The sequence below is a fragment of the Nerophis lumbriciformis genome, linkage group LG17, assembly GCF_033978685.3.
Source record: "Nerophis lumbriciformis linkage group LG17, RoL_Nlum_v2.1, whole genome shotgun sequence".
Lineage (NCBI taxonomy): Eukaryota > Metazoa > Chordata > Actinopteri > Syngnathiformes > Syngnathidae > Nerophis > Nerophis lumbriciformis.
In genome coordinates this window covers 13,777,196-13,803,130 of record NC_084564.2, presented here as the reverse complement: position 1 = coordinate 13,803,130, position 25,935 = coordinate 13,777,196, and the positions used below count along the sequence as shown (strand labels likewise).

At 40.7% G+C, this 25,935-nt stretch overlaps 1 protein-coding gene across 2 annotated transcripts in view; it reads left to right on the top strand.

Annotated features, from left to right (window-relative positions):
• Nucleotides 1–25,935, top strand: part of stard13b (StAR related lipid transfer domain containing 13b) — a 242,765-nt gene that overhangs the window by 5,557 nt on the left and 211,273 nt on the right. For both annotated transcript variants that reach the window (XM_061972527.1, XM_061972526.1), the window contains exons 2-3: nt 16,326–16,503; nt 21,741–23,151. In XM_061972527.1, the coding sequence (XP_061828511.1) occupies nt 21,841–23,151 (1,311 nt within the window). In that variant the 5' untranslated portion in view covers nt 16,326–16,503; nt 21,741–21,840. The remainder of the gene's footprint in view (nt 1–16,325; nt 16,504–21,740; nt 23,152–25,935) is intronic.

Below are 25,935 nucleotides of genomic sequence, written 5' to 3'. Positions count from 1 at the left end.
CGTCACTGGCACACTGGTAGCACCAAATTTATTTGAAGCCGCGTTTGTTTATTTGTTCATCCACGGTTGCAGTTAGTCCAGAACGCGGCAGCACGACTTTTAACAGGGGCCAGGAAACGCCAGCATATAACCCCAATTCTTGAGAGTTTGCACTGGCTCCCTGTTCATCTTAGAATTTATTTTAAAACCTTGCTGTTTGTTTTTAAAGCTTTACATGGACTGGCACCTCAGTATATCTCGGACCTCATCCAAATTTACAATCCAGCGCGCGCTCTGAGGTCCGAGAGCCAGCTCCAGCTCGTAGTGCCCAAGACCAGACTTAAAACCAGGGGAGACAGGGCCTTCTCTGTGGTCGGCCCTAAGCTCTGGAACACTCTGCCCCTCCATGTTCGAACTGCTCCCACAGTGGAGTTTTTTAAGCCTCGTCTTAAGACCCACTTTTATTCTTTGGCTTTTAACACTACATGAGTTGTGTGGTCCTCTGTTGTCCTCTGTGTTTTTAAAATGTTGATTTCTATTTACTGTTTTAATTGGTTTTACCCTTTAAAATCGTTTTTAATCATATCTATTTTATATTGTTTTTATATTGGTTTTATATGTATTTATTTTTTGTTTTTATTCAGTCATTGGTGGAGCTAAGGATAATATTTGAATATTGTTTTTAATATTGTTGTGCAGCACTTTGGATTGGATTGGATTGGATTGTTAGCTGGCAGACTATTTCCTGGTTCATGATGAAGAGAATTACTTTGAGCTGTTTGCATTCTTAACTGGACTTGCCTTCACTAAGTAAATGTTCTTTTCTAATACAATAAGTCAAAAAAACACTGAGTATAGAAGTCAGACCTCCACGAAGGCCCCTCAAGCCCATATTCCTGACAGTATGTTGTTCAATTTGGTCATGAAGAGGTATTTATTCGTCTATATAATAATGATATATATGAAATAAAATGTGGGAGGGAAAGCAAAATACCAGCAATAGTTTCCAAAAATGTTTATGGTCGACTCCTCCATAAAAGGAGTAGTTTTTGTGTGATTATGGAATAAAAATGAAAGCAAGAACATTGGCATTTAATACAATTGTAAAAGGGAGTATTCAGTATTATATGGTTGTCATATTGCATGCATGCCAGCTTGGTATGCTTTCTTTCTCCATCACATTCCTAGAAGCATGTTTCATGGGACTGGGGAGGGAGTTGTGTGTTTGTGCATGTGCGTGTGTGTGTGTGTGTGTGTGTGTGGAGGGGGGTGGGGGGTGTTCATCAGACATACCTGTCAATTGCACACCACTACAATCAAAACACGGCCCCCACTATAGTTCTCCGTGCCTCGGAGCGGAAAGAATTTGCCGGTTTGATTGGTGTGAGCGTGTTGCAGCAGGAGAAGTTGTTGTTGGAATTAATTTGTTGCTCTATGTGAGTGTGAGTGTTGCGTGATTCACCTCCAATGTATCCAACGGGCGCATAAACACCAGTAGTATTTTTTATCCAGCTTGAAGATGACATCCTGTTTTTTTTTTGTTTTTTTTAATGTTTAGAGCTTTGTCATTGCATTCCTGGTGTGTTAGAGCGGGAATATGTGAGCCAATGAAAGGCCGGACTTTATTAAGGTCCACATTAATTGTGATAGGTGCACCTGCACGCATATAATAGGGTGGGAGGAACTTGTGATCCAACTTCATTGTTATATTTTGTTAACAGTAATATTCTAAGACAACGTTTTAAAACAAAAACATTAATGCGATTGACTCGTTGTGGCAATAAAAAGCTAAAGGTGAAAAAATGAAATGGATGAATAAAATACACTTTTCCAGTGCAGTCTTTAATTTCTTAGGGCAGGGGAAAAACTGAGGATAATTTGTTTTATAAATGTTTTATTTTTAACCCTATTGCCGTTTTATCAAATTATTTAAAAAAATATATTTTCAAAATGGGTTATTCTTTGAATTAGTTTTCCTGAAGTCATGAAAAAAACAATATATACAGTGTATCTGGAAAGTATTCACAGCTCTTCACTTTTCCCCCATTTTGTTATGTTACAGCCTTATTCCAAAATGGAATAAATTATTTTTTCCCCTCAACATTCTACATTACCAAATTTTTTTTATTTTTTATTTTTTTAGAAATGTTTGCAAATGTATTAGATATAAAAGCCTAAACAATCACATGTACATAAGTGTTCACAGCCTTTGATCAACACTTTGTTGATGCACGTCTTTTTGAATACGATGCCACATGCTTGGCACACCTATCTTTGGGCAGTTTTGCCCATTCCTCTTTGCAGCACCTCTCAAGCTCCATCAGGTTGGATGGGAAGTGTCGGTGTGCAGCCGTTTTCAGATTTCTCCAGAGATGTTCAATGGGATTCAAGTCTGGGCTCTAGCTATTCCTCTCAAGGACAGTTACAGAGTTGTCCTGAAGACGTTCCTTTGATGTCTTGGCTGTGTGCTTAGGGTCATTGTCCTGCTGAAAGATGAACAGTCGCCCCTGTCTCAGTTCAAGAGCGTTTTAGAGCAGGTTTTCATCCAGGATGTCTCTGTACATTGCTGCATTCATTGTTCCCTCTATCCTGACTAGTCTCTAAGTCCCTGCTGCTTAAAGCCATCCCCACGTCATGATGCTGCCACCACCATGCTTCACTGTCGGGATGGTATTGGCCTGCTGATGAGCAGGTTTCCTCCAAACATTCATGCCAAAGACTTCAATCTTTATCTCATCAGACCAGAGAATTTAGTTTCTCACGGTCTCAGAGTCTTTCAGGTGCATTTGGGCAAACTTTTTGCTAAGAAATGGCTTCTATCTGGTTACTCTACCATACAGGCCTGATTGGTGGATTGATGCAGAGATGGTTGTCCTTCTGGAAGGTTCTCCTCTCTCCACAGAGGAATGATGTAGCTCTGACAGAGTGACCATCGGGTTTTTAGTCACCTCCCTAACTAGGACCCTTTTCCACCGATCTTTCAGTTTAGACGGCCGGCCAGCTCTCGGAAGAGTCCTGGTGGTTCCAAACGTTTTACTTTTAGTGTCGTTGGGGGCCACTGTGCTCATTGGGACCTTCAAGGCAGCAGATATTTTTCATACCCTTCCCTAGATTTGTGCCTTTTGACAATCATGTCTTGTAGGTCTACAGACAATTCCTTTGACATCATTCTTGGTTTGTGCTCTGCCATGCACTGTCAAGTGTGGGGGCTTTACAAATAGACAGGTGTGTGCCTTTCCAAATCATGCCCAACCAACTGAATTTACCACAGTTGGATTCCAATTAAGTTTTAAGAACATCTTAAAGTGGAACTGAAATTTTTTTTCGAATTTTGCTTATGGTTCACAATCATTATGAAAGACATGAAGACAAACTTATTTTTTTCAATGCATTATCCATCCATCCATCCATCTTCTTCCGCTTATCCGAGGTCGGGTCGCGGGGGCAGCAGCCTAAGCAGGGAAGCCCAGACTTCCCTCTCCCCAGCCACTTCGTCCAGCTCCTCCCGGGGGATCCCGAGGCGTTCCCAGGCCAGCCGGGAGACATAGTCTTCCCAACGTGTCCTGGGTCTTACCCGTGGCCTCCTACCGGTCGGACGTGCCCTAAACACCTCCCTAGGGAGGCACTCGGGTGGCATCCTGACCAGATGCCCGAACCACCTCATCTGGCTCCTCTCGATGTGGAGGAGCAGCGGCTTTACTTTGAGCTCCCCCCGGATGACAGAGCTTCTCACCCTATCTCTAAGGGAGAGCCCCTCCACCCGGCGGAGGAAACTCATTTCGGCCGCTTGTACCCGTGATCTTGTCCTTTCGGTCATAACCCAAAGCTCATGACCATAGGTGAGGATGGGAATGTAGATCGACCGGTAAATTGAGAGCTTTGCCTTCCGGCTCAGCTCCTTCTTCACCACAACGGATCGATACAGCGTCCGCATTACTGAAGACGCCGCACCGATCCGCCTGTCGATCTCACAATCCACTCTTCCCTCACTCGTGAACAAGACTCCGAGGTACTTGAACTCCTCCACTTGGGGCAAGATCTCCTCCCCAACCCGGAGATGGCACTCCACCCTTTTCTGGGCGAGAACAATGGACTCGGACTTGGAGGTGCTGATTCTCATCCCAATCGCTTCACACTCAGCTGCGAACCGATCCAGTGAGAGCTGAAGATCCTGGCCAGATGAAGCCATCAGGACCACATCATCTGCAAAAAGCAGAGACCTAATCCTGCAGCCACCATGTAAATAAATGTTCTCTTACAATGGAGCGAATGGGAGGTTTGGTCTTCCGCCCATAAAACCAAATAGAAAAACATTCAAAAATCGCCAACAATACTCAATTTACATATCGTGATTTGAATATTAACCAAGTTTTTGTGATATTGTTATTATAAGCGCTAACTTATAATAACAGAAAAACTATTTACAGCGGTGCCGTGATCATGAGCTTGTGTACATTAACATCATCGAGTGGTCAGCTGTTTCTTTGCTTCCTTGCTCCCTGGGGGTTTATTCTAGATAATAAATCATGCCTCTCACCTGGATAGAAAAAGGCTGAGGATGTATTCTGACAAGTTGGTACACATCAACAGCCAAATTAGAAGCGGAAATGGCGAGAACAACACGAAAAGATGCTAGGTTCCACCCCCTTTACTTTGTGAGGATTATATCATCTAAATGGGAATATATGAACATCCTAGCAGTCGACATCCTAATGACAGCAGACCTTGTACAGTAAATTATGTTTTGTTATGTTTGTTGGCTCTCATGAAGTCTGCAGTGAAAAACAATCAGTGATGTTGGGAAAAAAAAAGCAAAGGCTGTGATGCGTTTTTGAAATGCTTAAAATGATCAAAATAAGTAAATATTAAATGTTACTATAGATGTGTCCATAACTACGTTACATATATTCGTACATCATGTATATAACACCCTAATGAAGGTGTTTGGATGTTTTTTGGGGGCTTTTATAGGCAGAATAGAGCAATTCCCATGGGCTCCATTGTAAGCAGACATTTAATCGCATTTATTTAATATTCAGAATGCATTTTTTTAAAATGACATCTGTCGTCATGTCTTTCATAATGATTGTGAACGATGGTCAAAATTCTCAAAAAAGTGCGGTTCCCCTTTAAGGGTGATCAGTGGAAACGTGTTGCCCCTGAGCTTATTTTTGAGCTTCATGGCAAAGGCTTTGTATACTAAGAAACAACATGTTGTTGTTTCTTAGTTTGTTTATTTTTAAAAATTTTGCAAAAATCTCTTCAAAAAAAACAACATTTTTGCATTTCCTCATTATGGGGTATTGTGTGTAGAATTTTGAGGATAAAAATGATTTTATTCCATTTTTAAAATAAGCTGTAACATAACAAAATGTGGAAAAAGTGAAGCGCTGTGAATACTTTCCGGATGCACTGTATAAAATACATACACATATTACAATATATATGCATATAACTATTTAAAATCATTATTATATATAAATGTGTATATATTTAAAGACAAAACATTGTGTTGTCATCCGTTTCATTATCATTTCAGTTTTCTCAGGGCATTCAATCGATTATCATTTCAGCCTTTTTTCTTTACATTTTGCCTTTTCACTATTTTTTGAAAAAGTGTTCCCTTTTTCTTTTCTTTACTTCTATTTCTGCCATGTTCCGTAGGCCAACAAATGTTCCCAATTGGCCCCTGTGCCTCATTTCGGGGCACCCTTGCATTGTACAGTTGTTATATATGAAATAGTTAGATGTGCTATCAAAAAAGCATGGTCAAAATGTAATGTTGCCGTTTCATTATTGTACGTGGAGAGATTACAATAGATCAATGTTTTGCTAGCGAGAGAGCTCATGTCGGAATCCACCAACTAAATAAACAAAAAAAAAAGAAAGCAAAGATATTGAGTCAGACTTTGGTATTGTCGGAATGTCTTCTGGCGTTGTTGAAAGTTGGTATTGCGCTCATCTGTGCCGTGTTACATAATATTTTCTGCATACCAGAAAAAAAAAAGAAAGAAAAACAAACAATGTTGAGATTTTTATCACATCATTGCCAGGCCAGAGGAGACTTTACATCGCTATGTTAACCGCCTCAGAACCCAAATACATGACTTGACCGTGCAACTTTGTCCAGATCTTCACCAAAAGTTCAAAGAAAATCAAAACATAACCACTTTTTGCACTTGGTGGAAATAATACAAATTTAACTTTAATATTATCAATGGCAATAAAAGCAGACGGATGTTGATTTTGACAAGAACAAACTCCCATAAGCCACACAACACTTCCCATCTCTAACTCTAGTCGTTTTTATTCATCTACTAAATAACAGAACATTTTATGAGCACCACAGTAAAAGAATGTTCTAGCAAAGGGCAACTGCTGGACAAATGTTAGTCTGTGTCTATCTGGACCTTTCTTCACTGTTTGCTTCAAGCTTCTCTATCAGCGCCAGCATTGGATTCCTCCCTCCTCAGGTTAGCTTATTTTTGAGAACATCCAGCTGTGTTTGAGTCCAATAATCCCCCCCTCCGCCTTGTTCAGCCTCAGCCCAAATTTAAACAGATGTTTTTGTTTGTGCATTGTCATGTGCTTATACTGTAAAAAAGTCTCAAAGCGCCATCTTATGCAAATTATTGTTTTAATGATGTTCCAACAGTGGTTCTCATTGAAATTTTTTTTTTACCACGGCCCTACATGAATTTAAATATTAGGAACCTGATAATAATAATTTATTTATCTTTACAAACCACGTGCAAACCACTTTTTTAAGTTGCTGGCCATTTTTGTTTCATCTGACATCACTTGGACAAAGACAAGACTTTCTGGAGGAAAGTTCTGTGGTCAGATGAAACAAAAATTAAGCTGTTTGCCCACAATACCCAGCAATATGTTTGGAGGAGAAAAGGTGAGGCCTTTAATCAGAGGAACACCAATCCTACCGTCAAGCATGGTGGTGGTAGTATTATGCTCTGGGCCTGTTTTGCTGCCAATTGAACTGGTGCTTTAAATGGGACAATGAAAAAGGAGGATTACCTCCAAGTTCTTCAGGACAACCTAAAATCATCAGCCCGGAGGTTGGGTCTTGGGCGCAGTTGGGTGTTCCAACAGGACAATGACCCCAAACACACGTCAAAAGTGGTTAAAATAGCAAAAAACATATTAAATCCATCCATCCATCCATCCATCCATCTTCTTCCACTTATTCGAGGTCGGGTCGCGGGGGCAGCAGCCCAGGCAGGGAAGCCCAGACTTCCCTCTCCCCAGCCACTTTGTCCAGCTCCTCCCAGGGGATCCCGAGGCGTTCCCAGGCCAGCCGGGAGACATAGTCTTCCCAACGTGTCCTGGGTCTTCCCCGTGGCCTCCTACCGGTCGGACGTGCCCGAAACACCTCCCGAGGGAGGCGTCCGGGTGGCATCCTGACCAGATGCCCGAACCACCTCATCTGGCTCCTCTCGATGTGGAGGAGCAGCGGCTTTACTTTGAGCTCCCCCCGGATTACAGAGCTTCTCACCCTATCTCTAAGGGAGAGCCCCGCCACCCGGCGGAGGAAACTCATTTCGGCCGCTTGTACCCGTGATCTTGTCCTTTCGGTCATGACCCAAAGCTCATGACCATAGGTGAGGATGGGAACGTAGATCGACCGGTAAATCGAGAGCTTTGCCTTCCGGCTCAGCTCCTTCTTCACCACAACGGATCGATACAGCGTCCGCATTACTGAAGACGCCGCACCGATCCGCCTGTCGATCTCACGATCCACTCTTCCCTCACTCGTGAACAAGACTCCGAGGTACTTGAACTCCTCCACTTGGGGCAAGATCTCCTCCCCAACCCGGAGATGGCACTCCACCCTTTTCCGGGCGAGAACCATGGACTCGGATTTGGAGGTGCTGATTCCCATCCCAGTCGCTTCACACTCGGCTGCGAACCGATCCAGTGAGAGCTGAAGATCTTGGCCAGATGAAGTCATCAGGACCACATCATCTGCAAAAAGCAGAGACCTAATCCTGCAGCCACCAAACCAGATACCCTCAACGCCCTGACTGCGCCTAGAAATTCTGTCCATAAAGGTTATGAACAGAATCGGTGACATATTAAAAGTGAAAAAATAAAATATTTGACCTCACAATTAGTAGGACCTATTCGACGCCGTATAAGCCAGTGGTACCCCTCGTCGTCGGCTTATTCGAGTGGAAATAGCGAGCCTTTCATCACCAGTACAGCTGAGCTAGCTTCCGGGGTTGGCTGACATCGTCTCACTTCTCTCTTGAAAATAGCCTTGCAAATATATATCTGCCACCTAATCAATGGTTTTTTTCTCCTTCTCTCCTATCCCGGTCTGGCTACGGCGCAACACTTCCCGCTTCCCGCTAAATTGAAACTTGTGAATGGATACTCACTTTGGAATGACAAGTGAGTATCCAATAGCAGTCTCGTTAACATCGAGCTATTTGGATAGGCCACTGTCAACAACTTGTGATCTGATTGGCGATCGCAACTGTCTATCAACTGTATGTCCCCGATTGCTTACAGTGCACGGACGCCCGCATTGTTTGATTCTAAAGGCCTCTGACAGATTTGGTACAGCATGGCAACATAAGCTAGCTGAATTCTGATTGGATGCTAACTAAAACTAAAAACAACAGCACTGGAAGGAGCATAATATGACAAGAAGAGAATATAAATACTTTTAGATATTTAGGGAAAGTAAATAAAAACATAATTTCTGGTTATGTTAGACCAGCAGAGAAGGCTTTGCTGGCCCTGACGGCACACCATTGTTAAAAATAGTACATGAAGGGCATTTTGACACATATGTTGCTAGGCAGAGTTAATAGGGCACAATCATATCTGCCCCACCAGTCAATTAAAAAACTAATTCCAGTCAAGACAAACTTCAAAAAGACTTTAATCAGACGTGTTAATTCAATAAAAGAAGAACTGCACTGTGTTAAATACAAAATGCTCTATGTGCATGAGTGCTCCTGTTGACTTCATTCCTGGCTGGCACGAGTTGAACCTGTTGTACGTGCCTTCACTAGCATTCCCATTCAGTCAAGCGAGAGAAATGTAAACTTCTCCTCAGCAAGGACTTCGAGGAAGACGTTCGCTTGTATCCGAACAAAAGGTCGAAAAACATTCAAAGTTTGCACATACAACGTTATCTCTCTGGCTGCAGCTGGGTTCAGTCTGAAGGTTCGAGTTTGTAAAAATTATTTTATTCAAATATCTGACGGTAGGTAAGATCTGTCCGCTTTACCAGCCAACAATGTGGAAAAGTAGCTGCACAGTGTGTGAAGTTAGAGATTGTGCCTTTGTGGAATAGTTTAGATTACCAGTATTACCAGTCCAGTTTCTACCATATTAGGTCATTTAAAATGTTCAGTCTACTATCATTCAGTCAATCAAAATGTTATTTATACAGCCCACTTCATACAGAGGCACGTTGCAACACAGAGTGCTGGACACTAATTTAAAATAAAAAAAGAAAGAAAAGAAGACACTCTTGCACGGTCACACACACACAGCAACCTCTGACAAATACACAACATGGCACGGCACTGAGAATTGAGGAAAACGCCACCTTTGGAGAATAACTATAAATAAACGTAATCTAAAAAAAAGTACAAAATATATCATATAAATAATACATTGGAATAGTAAAAATAATAGTAGTAATTATAACAAAAAATAAAATAGAAAATAACAGAATAAAAGTTAAAATTAAATTATTAGGCAGACTCCTAAGATCCAAACTTTTGTAAGGCATGTATTTTTAATTAATCTTGGCTATTTGGGGTCTTTGTATCATGATCTGTTGCCCGGAACATGTTTTGTTTAGTTTTTGACTCCCTCAGTTCGTGTTTTGAGCACCCCTGGGATTGTGTTTTGGTTGCCATGGGTGCAGATTGGTTTCACCTGCCTTAGTGTTCGGCCCGCTCACCTGCTGCCGGGCACTAATCAGAGAGCTACTTATTCCTGTTATTCGCCACACACGGTCTGGCTTTCTTGTTTGCTTATGCAACACGTTACTTTAAGTATTTCTACGATCTTTGATTCTTGTTCATGTGCTAAGCTTTGCCATAGCTCCCACGCTATTGGCACACTTTTCTGTCTTTTTGTATTTTTTAATGATTTATGAGGAATAAATCATTTCCTTACCTGCACCTTGCCTCCGGAGTTTCCGTCTGCATCTTGGGAGAACGACCCACACTTAAACATGCGACCCAAGCGTAACACTTTGGAACCGTATAAGTATAAAAACAAAGAAAATTAAAGCTGCAAGCAGTGATGAACGGGACCGACTTTGAGGGCTCATACAATCCAAACCGGAGCAGTAATTAAAACTCTTTTATCAACTTTTAATCAGAAGGGTTCAATCTCTCCCCTGTGCTAATTTGAAGCCGACACGACAAATGCGCTCAGAGGAGATAATGTTTGAAAAAAGGTGACTGTTTTTACACAACTTTTGTTTTGAAGGGGGAATTGCAAACTTCCTGTTGAAATTTGCTGGGGGTTGTCAGTGTATGAAATATAGGTCTCAGGGAGACCTACATAGAGGTTGTTGTTTTATGTCTCTACGACATTCCTACTGGGAGTTACAGGCAGTTGTGTCTGTGTTTTCTTCCTAGGGGGCGCTAGAGCGCAATTTTGAGTTTTGGGGCTTGGTTTTTTGATTAGATCGCAATTTTCGCCAGTCCTGATGTGTGTCCAATTTGGTGAGTTTTGAAGCATGTTAAGGAGGTCAAATTACAGCTCAAAGAGGCGGCGGTATAATAATAAAACGCTAGAAATACAATAGGGTCCTCTGTCCCAAAGGGATTTGGTCCCTAAAAAGTTGAAAGTTTCTATCTGAACTGTGGGATGTGTTTTCAGCCATCTTGAATCTAATACGTGTTGTGATATACTCTTCTTCCACCACTGATTGGCAGTATAATGTCCTCGTTAGTGAAAAGCAGGGTCTTGCAGAGAAAAATTTTGTGTTGTGGTCCAAAAATGTGATGTTAACATGTGTGGATGCCAGATCCTTGGAGGTTAAGAGTTTAAAATGTTCAGTAAAAAGCCTGATTTAAAAGTTGTGCCTTTTAACCTTTTTTTTTTTTTTTATTATAAGGCAGTACAACCCAAAAGTGATTCATAATAAAAATATATTATAAAGATATATAGTCATCTCTTTACAAATAAAATGAAAATTAAAAAATAAACACCCTTAATAGTGCTGTGTTTGTGGTAATATTTTCTGTTTGTTTTATTCCTCACCATATCGCCACTAAATGGCATTATGTGTGCATGACATGTTTTATTCTTTAATTAAAAATGAGGATAATTTGACTTTAAAGAGGACATATGATGATTATGATCTACATGAATTGATTAACGTGGACCCCGACTTAAACAAGTTGAAATACTTATTCAGGTGTTACCATTTAGTGGTCAATATGGAATATGTACTGTACTGTGCAATCTACTAATAAAGGACTCAAACAATCAAACATTTAACAAACTTCCTTGTAGTTTAAATAATATGTATTTAATAAGTTTTCAGTCCCATTTTTTCCATTCTATTTCAAGTCACTTTACAGTAGTCTGTCTGCAAACTGTTTGTGTGCAGAGGCGTTCCGTTCTGATTGCAAATAAAACTATATATATATATATATATATATATATATATATATATATATATATATATATATATATATATATATATATATGTATATATATATATATATATATATATGTATATATATATATATATGTATATATATATATGTATATATATATATATATATGTATATATATATATATATATATGTATATATATATATATATATATATATATATATATTTATTTAAACATGTATGTATATATATATATATATATATAAACGTGTGTATGTATATATATATATATATATATATATATATATACATGTATGTATATATACATACATACATATATACATATATATATATATATATATATATATATATATATATAACAAACATGTACCCTATGTGATTCTCAAATTTTTTTAACCAAGCGCCACCATAATGACCAACATTAAGATACAGTAGCATAATAGGCCTACGTATTCATTAATAACAAGGCAGAGGTTTTATTTAACAAGTATATTTAATATTTTTGACTACTCTAACACTACATACAGTTTGAACAGCAACAGTGATTGATTATAGAAAAATAAAGCACTTAAGAGATTGATTTCGCATACCACAATCTGAGAATCACTGATTTACAAAATGTGTAACCACTGCTCGCTCAAGTGACGAATTAAATTGTGTGTTAACTCTGCTGTTGTTGTCTTGTGATGCAGCTGTCAATGTAATGATGTCATGATGCGGTGGTCAGTGTAAACCCTGGACCCCCCTGTCCAGGGATCACCCAAAAAAGGTGTTTGTTTGGATGAAATTAATTAATTACAGCGATGGAATAAGCATTCCTCTGAAAAAAAAGATCTGTTCTGACTATTTTTTAGGGCAAGGCTGGAGATGAGTCATCACAGTTTTTGCAAAAAAACAACAACATTTGGAGTGATCCGTTTTTGCTGCAAATTCTGTACAAAATTATCAAAATTCCATTTTTGTAATCAATGTGCATTTTTCAAATTGAGACTATCGTTTCGGTTGATAGAAATGATTCAGTTGCAACCCACATCAGCAGGTTGGCTGTTTCATGAAAAGCTCCACAAAAACATTGATTTAATCAAAACAAGGAGAATGGACATATCTGTTTTTGCGTCTAAATTATTCAAGTATTAAATCAAATCAAAGCGCATTTGAAATTATCCAGTAACAAACGTGTCTGCATCCTTCAGCTGTTTGCATCATGTGCTTAATTTAATAAATTATTGTAACTCCTAGATGTCGGCAAAACAACAAATTAACACTCCACTTCAAAAGTATAAATCTGTCATAAGGGTAGCGTTTTTCCTACTTACAGTAGGGAAGGGATTCATATGGCCCCATTCCTGGGTGGATCTCGCGTGAGAGGAAGGAGTGGGCTTAATCATTTTGCAATGCAGTCTGATGAAAATGATGGGAAGTGCCACACTATATTGCAACTACTCGGTGACCTAGTGGTTAGAGTGTCCGCCTTGAGATCGGTAGGCTGTGAGTTCAAACCCCGGCCGAGTCATACCAAAGACTATAAAACTGGGACCCATTACCTCCCTGCTTGGCACTCAGCATCAAGGGTTGGAATTGGGGGTTAAATCACCAAAAATGATTCCCGGGGGCGGCACCGCTGCTGCCCACTGCTCCCCTCACCTCCCAGGGTGTGACCAAGGGGATGGGTCAAATGCAGAGGACAAATTTCACCACACCTAGTGTGTGTGTGACAATCATTGGTACTTAACTAATGCTGTGGTCGAAGTTGGAACTGCAACAATTTTTTTTTAAGATATTCCACAATCTGGTGATTAAATCAGATAAGGCGACCCCCACATTTGTCACATTTCATGTGTCAAGTAAACTATGTCAAATGGGGCCATATGAATCCCCTTCCTACAGTACCATTTATCTCTAAATAATTTCAAATCGATCAAGCCTTTCCTAACACTCCACATTACAAAATAATAAAAATATGTATGATTTTTGCTGATATCATATCGGATTAATTTCGGTATCGGCCAATACTCAAGGCTTCAATATCGTTATCGTGTCGCAAGGGAAACCATTTTATCGGGACACCAGCAACAGGTGGTCACACAGAAATGACCAGGAAAAAATATTGACCTGTTGATGTTGACCTTGATCTGTCAAGCTATTTTTAAAATTACATGAAAATATATATATTTTTAATATTGAAAAAAACAACCTCGTATGGAACTAATTGTTTGGTGTCTCACCAATAAAGAAAAATATTTATGTCGAAATGCTACGGAATTGTATTGTCATTAGATCATTAAATTCTCTGGCAGCAGCAGTGAGTAGAATAAAAGCACAACAATGGCAACAACACATCAATCAATCAATCAATGTTTATTTATATAGCCCTAAATCACAAGTTTCTCAAAGGGCTGCACAAGCCACAGCGACATCCTCGGCTCAGAGCCCACATAAGGGCAAGGAAAAACTCACAACCCAATGGGACGTTGATGTGAATGACTATGAGAAACCTTGGAGTGGACCGCAGATGTGGCTGACCCCCCCCCCCCCCCCCCCCTCTAGGGGAGATCGGATGCAATGGACGTCGAGTGGGTCTGACATAATATTGTGAAAGTCCAGTCCATAGTGGATCTAACATAATAGTGAGAGTCCAGTCCATAGTGGGGCCAGCAGGAAACCATTCCGAGCTGAGACGGATCAGCAGCGCAGAGATGTCCCCAACCGATGCAGAGGCGAGCGGTCCACCCCGGGTCCCGACTCTGGACAGCCAGCACTTCATCCATGAGGGGGACCTGAGAGGAAAAAAGAAAAGAAGCGGCAGATCAACTGGTCTAAAAATGGGTTCTATTTAAAGGCTAGAGTATACAAATGAGTTTTAAGATGGGACTTAAATGCTTCTACTGAGGTAGCATCTCTAACTGTTACCGGGAGGGCATTCCAGAGTAACAAGATAGGACGGAGCTAGACCGTGTAGTATTTTATACGTAAGTAGTAAAACCTTAAAGTCACATCTTAAGTGCACAGGAAGCCAGTGCAGGTGAGCCAGTATAGGCGTAATATGATCAAACTTTCTTGTTCTTGTCAAAAGTCTAGCAGCCGCATTTTGTACCAATTGTAATCTTTTAAATGCTAGACATAGGGAGACCCGAAAATAATATGTTACAGTAATCGAGACGAGAAGTCCCAGAACAAGCTAGTCAGATTACTTCTAGACCTCCACCCCAGATCCCACCTCACTCCTACTCACTTCTCCAAAGTGGGCTGGCTCAGGGTGGAGGACAGAGTAAAACAACTTGCACTGAGCCTAGTCTATAAAATCCGCTACACCTCCCTGATACCGAAGTACATGTCAAACTACTTCCTTAACGTAAATGACCGCCATAACCACAACACCAGGGGGAGCTCTACTAACCACGTTAAACCCAGATTCCGATCTAACAAAGGTCTTAACTTATTCTCTTTCTATGCCACATCAATGTGGAATGCGCTCCCAACAGGTATAAAAGAAAGGGCATCTCTATCCTCCTTCAAAACCGCAATAAAAGTACACCTCCAGGCAACTTCAACCCTAAACTAACACCCTCCCCGGATTGTTAATAATCAAATGTAAACAATCAAATGTAGATACTTTTCTTATGCCTTCTGATCTCTCTCTCTCTCTCTCTCTCTCTCTCTCTCTCTCTATGTCCACTACTTGCTGTACATATCCTACCAAGTCAGACCTACACTGTTTCAATATCCATTTCTCTGTTCTCAATTGTTGATGACTGATGATAACAACCAAACCTAACCCCCCCACCCTCCTCCACACCCTGAATGGTAAATAATGTAAATAATTCAGTGTATACACCCTGATGATTATCTTGTGTGATGACTGTACTATGATGATAGTATATATGATAGTATATATCTGTATCATGAATCAATTTAAGTGGACCCCGACTTAAACAAGTTGAAAAACTTATTCGGGTGTTACCATTTAGTGGTCAATTGTACGGAATATGTACTTCACTGTGCAACCTACTAATAAAAGTCTCAATCAAACGTAACGAACGCATAAATAATGATTTCAGCGTCTAATACTATATAATATTATTATATGGGGCGGTATAGCTCGGTTGGTAGAGTGGCCGTGCCAGCAACTTGAGGGTTCCAGGTTCGATCCCCGCTTCCGCCATCCTAGTCACTGCCGTTGTGTCCTTGGGCAAGACACTTTACGCACCTGCTCACAGTGCCACCCACACTGGTTTAAATGTAACTTAGATATTGGGTTTCACTATATAAAAGCGCTTTGAGTCACTAGAGAAAAGCACTATATAAATATAATTCACTTCACTTCACAGTGCAATAATGCAACTCATTAGCCATTATGGCAAAGTGCGTTTAGTTCCAGTGAAAACACCTTTGTGAGTGTAGTGCTCACTCCAACGTTCTCCCTGGACTTGAAAGCATTCCTCGAGCGTCTGTTTGGGAGGGCCGGGGGTCACTGTCCATCTTGTCCCTGCGAGGCTCGGGCCCGCTCAAGGCTCAAGTGTCGTCACTCCGCGGCGAAGGCCCGCTTCCCCACTCCGCCTCCGCACTCCTACATTCACTATAAACGTGGTGCCAACTATCTCTCCGACGCCTCCCTCCTCCCGCTTCCCTTTTCTCCTCCCCTTTCCCATCTCTCCCTCACAAATACGCATTCCCGCTCCCTCCTCACGCATATTCTGAATGGTTTCCAGCGCTCCTGCAGCCCCCTCGGGGAAACACCAGCGCAGGAGGAGGAGGCGGAGGAGGGGATGGTAACGATGACAAGCGGACGTGGACGCGGATGCGTGTTGGCCCTCCTGACCTTTTGTCCCGGCATGGTTTTGCTATGATGACATTGTTTGGGCAACACTCGTGCTCTCGGCCAAGCAGGTGAGTGTTTTGTTTTGTTCCTGACACTGTGATGACTCATCTCCATTTCTGTCCTCAATGCCATTTAAATGTTCGCCCTTCTGTCAGATTCCTTGCACTGCTTATTGTCATGCAGTACCATTGACCTTCATGCCTTACTGTGCCGAGACACATTTACTGTACAACAGGTGAATCTTGCAAATACTACTTTTGTTGAGTTTTTTTTTTTCCATCTACTCGGAATGCCATCGGACAGTCCATGGTTTCAGAGGGACTGACAGACGGGGAGAGAAGGGGACACAAAAACTGTTTGGGGAAAGCTGTGGACGTAAAGAAGGGGAATGGAGAGAAAAACACAATGACAAGGGAAGATGACAGAAGCAACAACATTTGGTGCTTGTTTTGGTTTGATTAAAGCAGGGGCGTTAAACGTTCGAACAGGTTTTTTCCGGCCCGTGTGAAAGTATAAAGTACAAACCCCGTTTCCATATGAGTTGGGAAATTGTGTTAGATGCAAATATAAACAGAATACAATGATTTGCAAATCATTTTCAACCCATATTCAGTTGAATATGCTACAAAGACAACATATTTGATGTTCAAACTGATAAACTTTTTTTTTTTTTTTTTTTTGCAAATAATCATTAACTTTAGAATTTGATGCCAGCAACACGTAACAAAGAAGTTGGGAAAGGTGGCAATAAATACTGATAAAGTTGAGGAATGCTCATCAAACACTTATTTGGAACATCCCACAGGTGAACAGGCAAATTGGGAACAGGTGGGTGCCATGATTGGGTATAAAAGTAGATTCCATGAAATGCTCAGTCATTCACAAACAAGGATGGGACGAGGGTCACCACTTTGTCAACAAATGCGTGAGCAAATTGTTGAACAGTTTAAGAAAAACCTTTCTCAACCAGCTATCACAAGGAATTTAGGGATTTCACCATCTACGGTCCGTAATATCATCAAAGGGTTCAGAGAATCTGGAGAAATCACTGCACGTAAGCAGCTAAGCCCGTGACCTTCGATCCCTCAGGCTGTACTGCATCAACAAGTGACATCAGTGTGGAAAGGATATCACCACATGGGCTCAGGAGCACTTCAGAAACCCACTGTCCGTAACTACAGTTGGTCGCTACATCTGTAAGTGCAAGTTAAAACTCTCTTATGCAAGGCGAAAACCGTGTATCAACAACACCCAGAAACGCTGTCGGCTTCGCTGGGCCTGAGCTAATCTAAGATGGACTGATACAAAGTGGAAAAGTGTTCTGTGGTCTGACGAGTCCACATTTCAAATTGTTTTTGGAAACTGTGGACGTCGTGTCCTGCGGACCAAAGAGGAAAAGAACCATCCGGATTGTTATAGGCGCAAAGTTGAAAAGCCAGCATCTGTGATGGTATGGGGGTGTATTAGTGCCCAAGACATGGGTAACTTACACATCTGTAAAGGTGCCATTAATGCTGAAAGGTACATACAGTTTTTGGACCAACATATGTTGCCATCCAAGCAACGTTACCATGGACGCCCCTGCTTATTTCAGCAAGACAATGCCAAGCCACGTGTTACATCAACGTGGCTTCATAGTAAAAGAGTGCGGGTACTAGACTGGCCTGCCTGTAGTCCAGACCTGTCTCCCATTGAAAATGTGTGGCGCATTATGAAGCCTAAAATACCACAACGGAGACCCCTGGACTGTTGAACAACTTAAGCTGTACATCAAGCAAGAATGGGAAAGAATTCCACCTGAGAAGCTTAAAAAATGTGTCTCCTCAGTTCCCAAACGTTTACTGAGTGTTGTTAAAAGGAAAGGTCATGTAACACAGTGGTGAACATGCCCTTTCCCAACTACTTTGGCACGTGTTGCAGCTGTAAAATTCTAAGTTAATTATTATTTGCAAAAAAAAAATAAAGTTTATGAGTTTGAACATCAAATATCTTGTCTTTGTAGTGCATTCAATTGAATATGGGTTGAAAAGGATTTGCAAATCATTGTATTCCGTTTATATTTACATCTAACACAATTTCCCAACTCATATGGAAACGGGGTTTGTATAAAAATTAGTGTTTTTTTTTGTTTTTTTTTAACGAAAGAAACTGCTGTTTTAAATGTGTCCACTGGATGTCACAATAGCAATTCTGTTAGGCAAGCAAACGGTTTATACCGGGGCCAAGCAAGAGGTACACAGTAAAGGGTGACTGTGGCTCCTCCTCCTCGACCCACATGAAACTTAAAACCTGCCGTTTTATGTCTTCTGCTTCGAACACATCGTCACTTGGCACCCTCGTTGCCCCAAAATGTCTCTGTCAAACACAAGAAAAGTGAACTTAACCCTTTTGAATAGTTTTTTTACCTCCGTTTCTTACGGTTTGTTGAGTTAGCGCTGGATTGATACACGGACATGACAAAGGGGGTATTTGATACCTAGAAGAGTTTACATGTTGTGTTTTTTGTTGAATCCCAGAAAGACTGTGACTTAAAGTTTAGTCCTGGCCATGTAGATACACAGATGAATATTTGTGATTAATACATTTTCATAATGTGCTTGTTTTATTTCTGGCCAAAGTAATACAAAAAACAACCTGGAGTTGTCTTTATTTTTAAGTTATCATGCCATGATTTTACCATTACGGCCCACTTGGAAATACATTTTCCTCCATGCGGCCCCTGAGCTAAAATGAGTTTGACACCCCTGGATTAAAGTCTTCAGAGCAGTGGTTCTCAAACTTTTATTTTTCACCAAGTGCCACCTCAGAAAAAACTTGGCTCTCCAAGTACTATAATAATGACTAACATTAATAGCATAGTAGGCCTAAGTATTCATTAAAAACAAGGCAGACATTTTATTTAACAAGTATATTTAACATTTGTTGCTACTGTAACATTACACACATGTTGAACAGTACCACTGTGTTTGAATGTATAGGAAAACAAAACACTGTACTTTAATCAAGTGATTCTCTGGCGTACCACGAGATTGAGTTTGCGTACCTCTAGTGGTACACGTACCACAGGTTGAGAATTACCGCTTTAGAACAGAGTAGTTCAACTAAAATGTTTTTGGGGTCCACATTTCCAGAAAGGTAAGGGCCGGTAGGCTGGACTTCTCCCTTCACTTTTAGTATTATTTCTTTTTAAATCTTTTTTTTTTTTTTATTATTGTTTATTGAGTTTCAAGGCATATACAACTTCCGAAAGTACAATCAGATATCAAATATTAATTGTTTTATTTCCAAAACAAGACACACACACAGAAGAAAAAGAGGAAAAACAAATAAAGAATAAATAAATCAGTCAAATAAGTACAGGCAACCAGCGTCCTCCATAGTAGATATTCAATTTTTTTCTGGTCTATTTATTTTGTCAGAGTTAAAGGAGCACTCTGCTGTTTCAAAAGACGTTGTGCAAAAAAGTTTTTGAGCTGAACTTGCGGGCCACCAGTTGATGAAAATGAGAGGACCTAAAACGAAACCTCGAAAAACACCACTAGTATAACTTAAGAAGTTGAACAAATAACTACTGACTGAATCGGAAGTAAACAAGCTACAGCAACACCTTAGTTGCATAAATCATATTACAAGATAACTGTAACTGCCAAAAAGGAGATGACTTAAAGGGATACCTTGGGGAATGCCTCAGTTGGTAAATCAAAAGTTGAGTGTTCAATGATTTGCTAGCAAGGATAAAATATCAATACAATTATCTGCCAATGTGTGTACTGTGATACAGGTTCCATTGTACAACAGGAGCACTCTAGTGTTTGTAGGAATTTGCTGAAAAAATGTTTCTCTCCGAAGTCTTGAACTGAACTCCGGGGGCCGGTATGGTGTCATTCCCTGGATTATGCCCCCGGCCACCAGTTGAATAGAGCAATGATGAAAAAGAGAGGACCTAAAACAGAACCTGGGGGAACACCACTAGTATAACTTAAGAAGATGAACAAATCACTATTTCCTGCATTTTTACCATGAATTGATTAACGTGGACTTAAACAAGTCGAAAAACCTATTCGGGTGTTACCATTTAGTGGTCAATTGTACGGAATATGTACTGTACTGTGCAATCTACTAATAAAAGTCTCAATCAATCAATCAATGAAGTAAACGAGATACAGCAACACCTTAGTGACATACGTCACATTGCGAAAATACATTTGCAACCTTGAGGAACGCCTCAGTTATGTAAATCATAAGTTCGGACCTGAGTGTTCTATGTTTGCAAGAAAGGTTAAAATGTCAATGCAATGACCTGCCGATGTGTTTACAGTGGTCCAATTTCCTCTATACAAACAGGAGCACTCTTGTGTTGTTAGGAATTTCCTGCAAAAAATGTTTGTCTCCCAAGTTAGAACTGAACTTGGGGGGGGGGGGGGTATGGTGTCATTCCCAGGCTTGATTTGAACCTTTCGCTGCCAGTTGACTGGCCTTGCTTTTGCAAAAAAACAAACAACCATAACATTGCTTAGTGGGCTTGGTTTAAGAGGAGACCGAAACGGTGGACAAGGAAGAAGACGAGATTCCTGAAAAGTGTATTCTTTGTTAAGTGACGATGCTCACCTTTGTTATTATCTAAGTGTTGTTGTTGAACGTGGTGCCAGACTGATATGAACGTGCTGTCCTTGTCTGACATGCTGCCTTTATCGGCTTGAGTCCTAAAAGCAAACATGCGTATATATATATGTGTGTGTGTGTGTGTGTGTGTGTGTGTGTGTGTGTGTGTGTGTGTGTGTGTGTGTGTGTGTGTGTGTGTGTGTGTGCGCGTTTAAGTGTCCCAAGGCCATCAACTGCTGCGTTCTCATAGGAACACCCAGTGGAAACACAAACATAACAACTCAGTAGTTTGAGGTAAAACACCACAAAAGATTGATTGGTCTTTTTGGGAACTGCGGTGATCAACCTGCTGGAGACTCCCTACTCTCCTGAGGAAATCCCTTGTGAAGATGGTGGAGTTTCGTGTCTCCAAGCTGTTCAAGGTGTGTTTTAATGACGGAGGCGAGCGGCACGCTAACCACAGTCCAGTGGCTACGTCTCGTGTCCTGATGAATGGCACGGCGAGCCGTCGGATTCCTCTGAAGCCGTGATGTCACCGCCGTCGAGCGTGAGACAGATCCAGACTTGAAGGGCTCAGCCCGCGCCAGATGTTCACATTCACGACGCGCACACACACAGGCTATATGTCACATTTGAGCTTGGGTCATAGCAAACACAGACACACTGTCCACATCTATGATTACATTCTTCATTTCTCTTTCAGGTGGTCTCAATTGGAATGAGGATAACATGGCCCCTTCTAATACCGCCAGCATGAGCAACAGAGGACAATAAATCATGAAAAACTGCCAAAGATAATAACAATGGAGCTTCCAGCTGAGGTACAATTAAAGGGATATCCGTCTCCACTCGCAGCGTCGGACAAATTGGCCTTTTCAACAAGAGGAGCGTCCACAGAAAGTGCTGTTAACAGCTTACAGGACCTCACAGAGGACGGTCTTCTTGAGGATCCATACTGCTCCCAGTTGGAAGGAGGAGGCGACGGACTTGAGGACAGTTCTGTTCGTGGCGGTCTTCAGAACACAACATTTGTGGAGGATGTGTCCTTACGGATTTCACCGCAGGATCTACGCTCCTGGCCTTTGAAACTAAGTCAGGAATCACAAAAGGAAAGTTCTGTTTGCGTTAGCCTCAATAACACAATAGAATATGTTGGTAAAGTTGGTCAGAATCTGAATTTACTGAGCTGTGATCAAGACCACTCTGGTCCTCTTCCTGTCCAATATTACAAAGGGGATGAGCTTCTTCCTGAAGATCAAAACTGCTCCCATATGGACGGACAGGAAGGCGGTTCTCAGTCCTTAGAGCACCGTGATCAATTGTCTGCCATCCTAGGAGATACTCAAGATAAAGACCTGGATTTTTTGAGCTCATCTCAGAACTGTTGTTGTCCCCTTCCTGTCCAAGACAGAGGATGCTATGATCTTTCAGATGCTCAAGACTGCTCGCAAAGGGAACTGGTTCCTGGTGGACTAATGGACAGTTTTGTTTGTGTTAATCCTAATAAAGTGGAATTGGTAAAAGATGTGTGCGTACGGGAGCAAGGACAGGTTCTTGCAAATCCAACTGAAGACCTGAGCTTATTGAGCTTACAATGCAATGATCCTCCTGAGGCTCAAGGCTGCTTACCACTTGAACTGGTTCCGAACAAGCTAGAGGACAGTTCTGTTTCAGATGATCTGTGCTCACATGTGCAAGAACAAGGTATCAAACTTCTTGGAGATGCAACTGAAGACTTGAATGGAATCAAGCGATCAGAGATCATCTCAACCGACCACGTCAGTCCGACTTCTGAGGAACCTGCCCTCACCAGCCCTAATTCAACGCCAGACCTGCCACGCATCATCAAACTCAAACAGAGTTCCATCACCTTCTCGGACTACGCGGAGCATCGCCCTCGCATCGACGGCAGCTCGGACGAAGGAGAGTCTTCACAGGAAGAGGAGGAAGAAGAAGACGACAACAACGAGGATGACGACGTGTTCCTGGAGCTGCCGCCCAGTGAGCTCCTGACCAATCACAGACACAGGAAGGATGACGTTACGAGGTGGAGCCATGGCGTACCAGGAAGTGGGCAATGTGGCTATGAAGCAGAAGTGGAAAGCAGCAAGGAGGTAAGAAGCGAATTACTTCCACTATTGTATTGTTGTATTTGTCATAGAAGACATGTGGGACCACTGGTTACAGAGGACAATGATCTGACATTGACCCCTGTTATCGCCACCATGTTGAGCCAGATATTGTTTAAAATTCAAATCTCGTTCTTAGTACATAGTAATTACATGTTACATGACGTTACTGGAGTGATGAAACAGGAAGGCATGCAGAACAAGTAAATTTGCCAAATCACAACTTTATTTTGGTAATATATCGTTTTATTCTCAGGACTTCTTAATATGGTAATATTACAACCTTTTCCTTGCAAAATGACTATTATTCTTAAAATAACAAGTTTTTTTTTTCTTTCTGTAATATGACTTTTTCAATGTTATCAATATGTTGTATATGCATATATTTAGGGCCATCAAACTATTTGTATACTATGCTATAATATTCGCAATTAATCATATTTTGTTTGTAATTAACTCATCACAATTAATCGCAAGTAGGAGCTTGTTTTACCTCAGACAGATCATTTTCAAGTTATTAATACTATCCACATGGTACTGAAAAATCGGTTTGCTTTATACAAATGTTTGTATATCCAACATTAGTTTGTTTTAAAACAATTGAACACACAATGGACACAGACACTCTTTTACAGACATATTAATTACACCTTATCTAGTACCGGTATAATTGACAGCCCAAGAATTTACATTATGAATGTACTGAGTGTAATATTGCAATTTGTTAGCATAATATTATGACCTTCTTCTGTTCAATATTACAATACTAGTGTTGGAACATTTAAAGGTTTTTTTTCTCCTCATGCAAAAAAATAATATAATTCATTCTGGTACTAAATCTATTCCTCAAACATGTTTAAATGACAAAATTAATGCATTTTGTACTTAGAAACTATGCAAAAAAGTCTATATTGCTATAATTCAAGTTAAAAAATGTTTTCCACAAAATGCATTCATTTATTGTTTACCAGCCCTCTGTTGTTTGTGTAGTTTTCTTCCCTAATATCTCTGTCGAAGGTGGATAGGTAGTAGAAATGTAAAAGTATCAACATTTCACAGTACGATATTATCACGGTATGAAGACCTCGGTATGATATTAATGTAATATATGTCCAAAAGAAGAAAAAAAAAGACTTAAAAAATGTTATAGTTAGTAAATTGCTAAAATCTTGTAGTTATATTTATTAGTAAAAACATTTATTTTTAAGTGCAAAGAATTGTGCAGGAACATCTACTGTTTCAAGCAAATATAAAAATAAAAAACTTACAGTTGAGTGTCTTTAAAGTGACAATATAAACATCCTGTGTAAAACAAAAATGTTCACTTAAGTGTCTTTCAACTTTTGCTTTCTGACAATCAGTGTCCTCCACAGTGGACATGTTTATACCAGTCTAGAAAATGTTACTTCTCAGAAAAGTTACCTAACAATATAACTTTTAGTAATGTAAATACCTCGCAAACTGATGTTTAGCTTTGCTGGCTTCAAATCTTTTCTGGGTGACGTGGTGACTTGTCCAGGGTGTACGCTGCCTTCCGCCTGAGTGTAGCTGAATAGGCTCCAGCCCCCTCGTAACATCGAGAGAGACAAGTGGTAGAAAATGGATGATGGATTGAGGATTTATCAAGTAGTTTTCAGTTTCCTCATATTTCCCGCAGTGTCCAGTTTTTTGGGGGGGGCCAGGGGTAATTACCTCCGTGCGATGCGACGTGACCGGCTAGGTCTGTGTTGGCTTGGAAACACTCGAGACGAGTGCTTTGCAGAAGGCAGACTTTCTTACCTCTGCCAAAGAGGTTATGTTTTCGCCGAATTTGTTTGTCTATTTGTTAGCAACGTAACTAAAACAGTTACGGATAGATTTTGTTGACATTTTCAGGATATGTACCCCAAAAATATGTCCTCCCATCTTATGAACACACTTCACTTAATGTGTGTTCTTAAATTTGTGTCCCACGTCTTGGATGAAGAGAGCAGTTAGGATTTTGGTTTACAGAGTAAACAACTAAAAACTAAGGTTTTGGGCATTGTTTTCTCTGAACGTATACATATGTCTAAATATGGCCATGGACACGCAATATTGTGGGTTTTCTTGGATGTCATCTTCATCACTAGAGGAAAAATCTAATCTGCGGAAAAGAATCCCTCTGCCATTTTCAACTGCCTTTTTTTTTTTTTTTAAGTCGTCAGCTTGAAGCGTCCCTCTATCTCGGACTCCCTTGTCATCATGGAACATGAGTGCATGAGTGTAATGTTTTGCCCTAACCTTAGCCAAATGTGCCATACTTGCCAACCCTCCCGGATTTTCCGGGAGACTCCCGAAATTCAGCGCCTCTCCCGAAAACCTCCCGGAAGAAATTTTCTCCCGGAATTCAGCCGGAGCTGGAGGCCACGCCCCCTCCAGCTCCATGCGGACCTGAGTGACGTCAGGTGCGCAACACCACGTAAATCGTTGGCCAACCAAAAAGTAACCCCAGTACGCTACAGCCAACATTCACCAGGAGATGGCAACAGACAAACATAGATCACTCAATTACATTATTCCCCTTTTAGAAATGTATAGAAGTTACTCAAAATAAATAAACAACCCAACCAAAAAAATACAGCAGCTCAATTAAAAAACTGTACTTAAGCCACATTCTTTTTTTTTTTTTTTTAGTACTGAACTCTTAACCCTCATTTGTAAAAAAAATAACATGCTTATTATACAAACAGTATTTGTACACCTTTAACACAGATTTTTATACTGTCTTCAGAGATTCAGTTTTTTTGG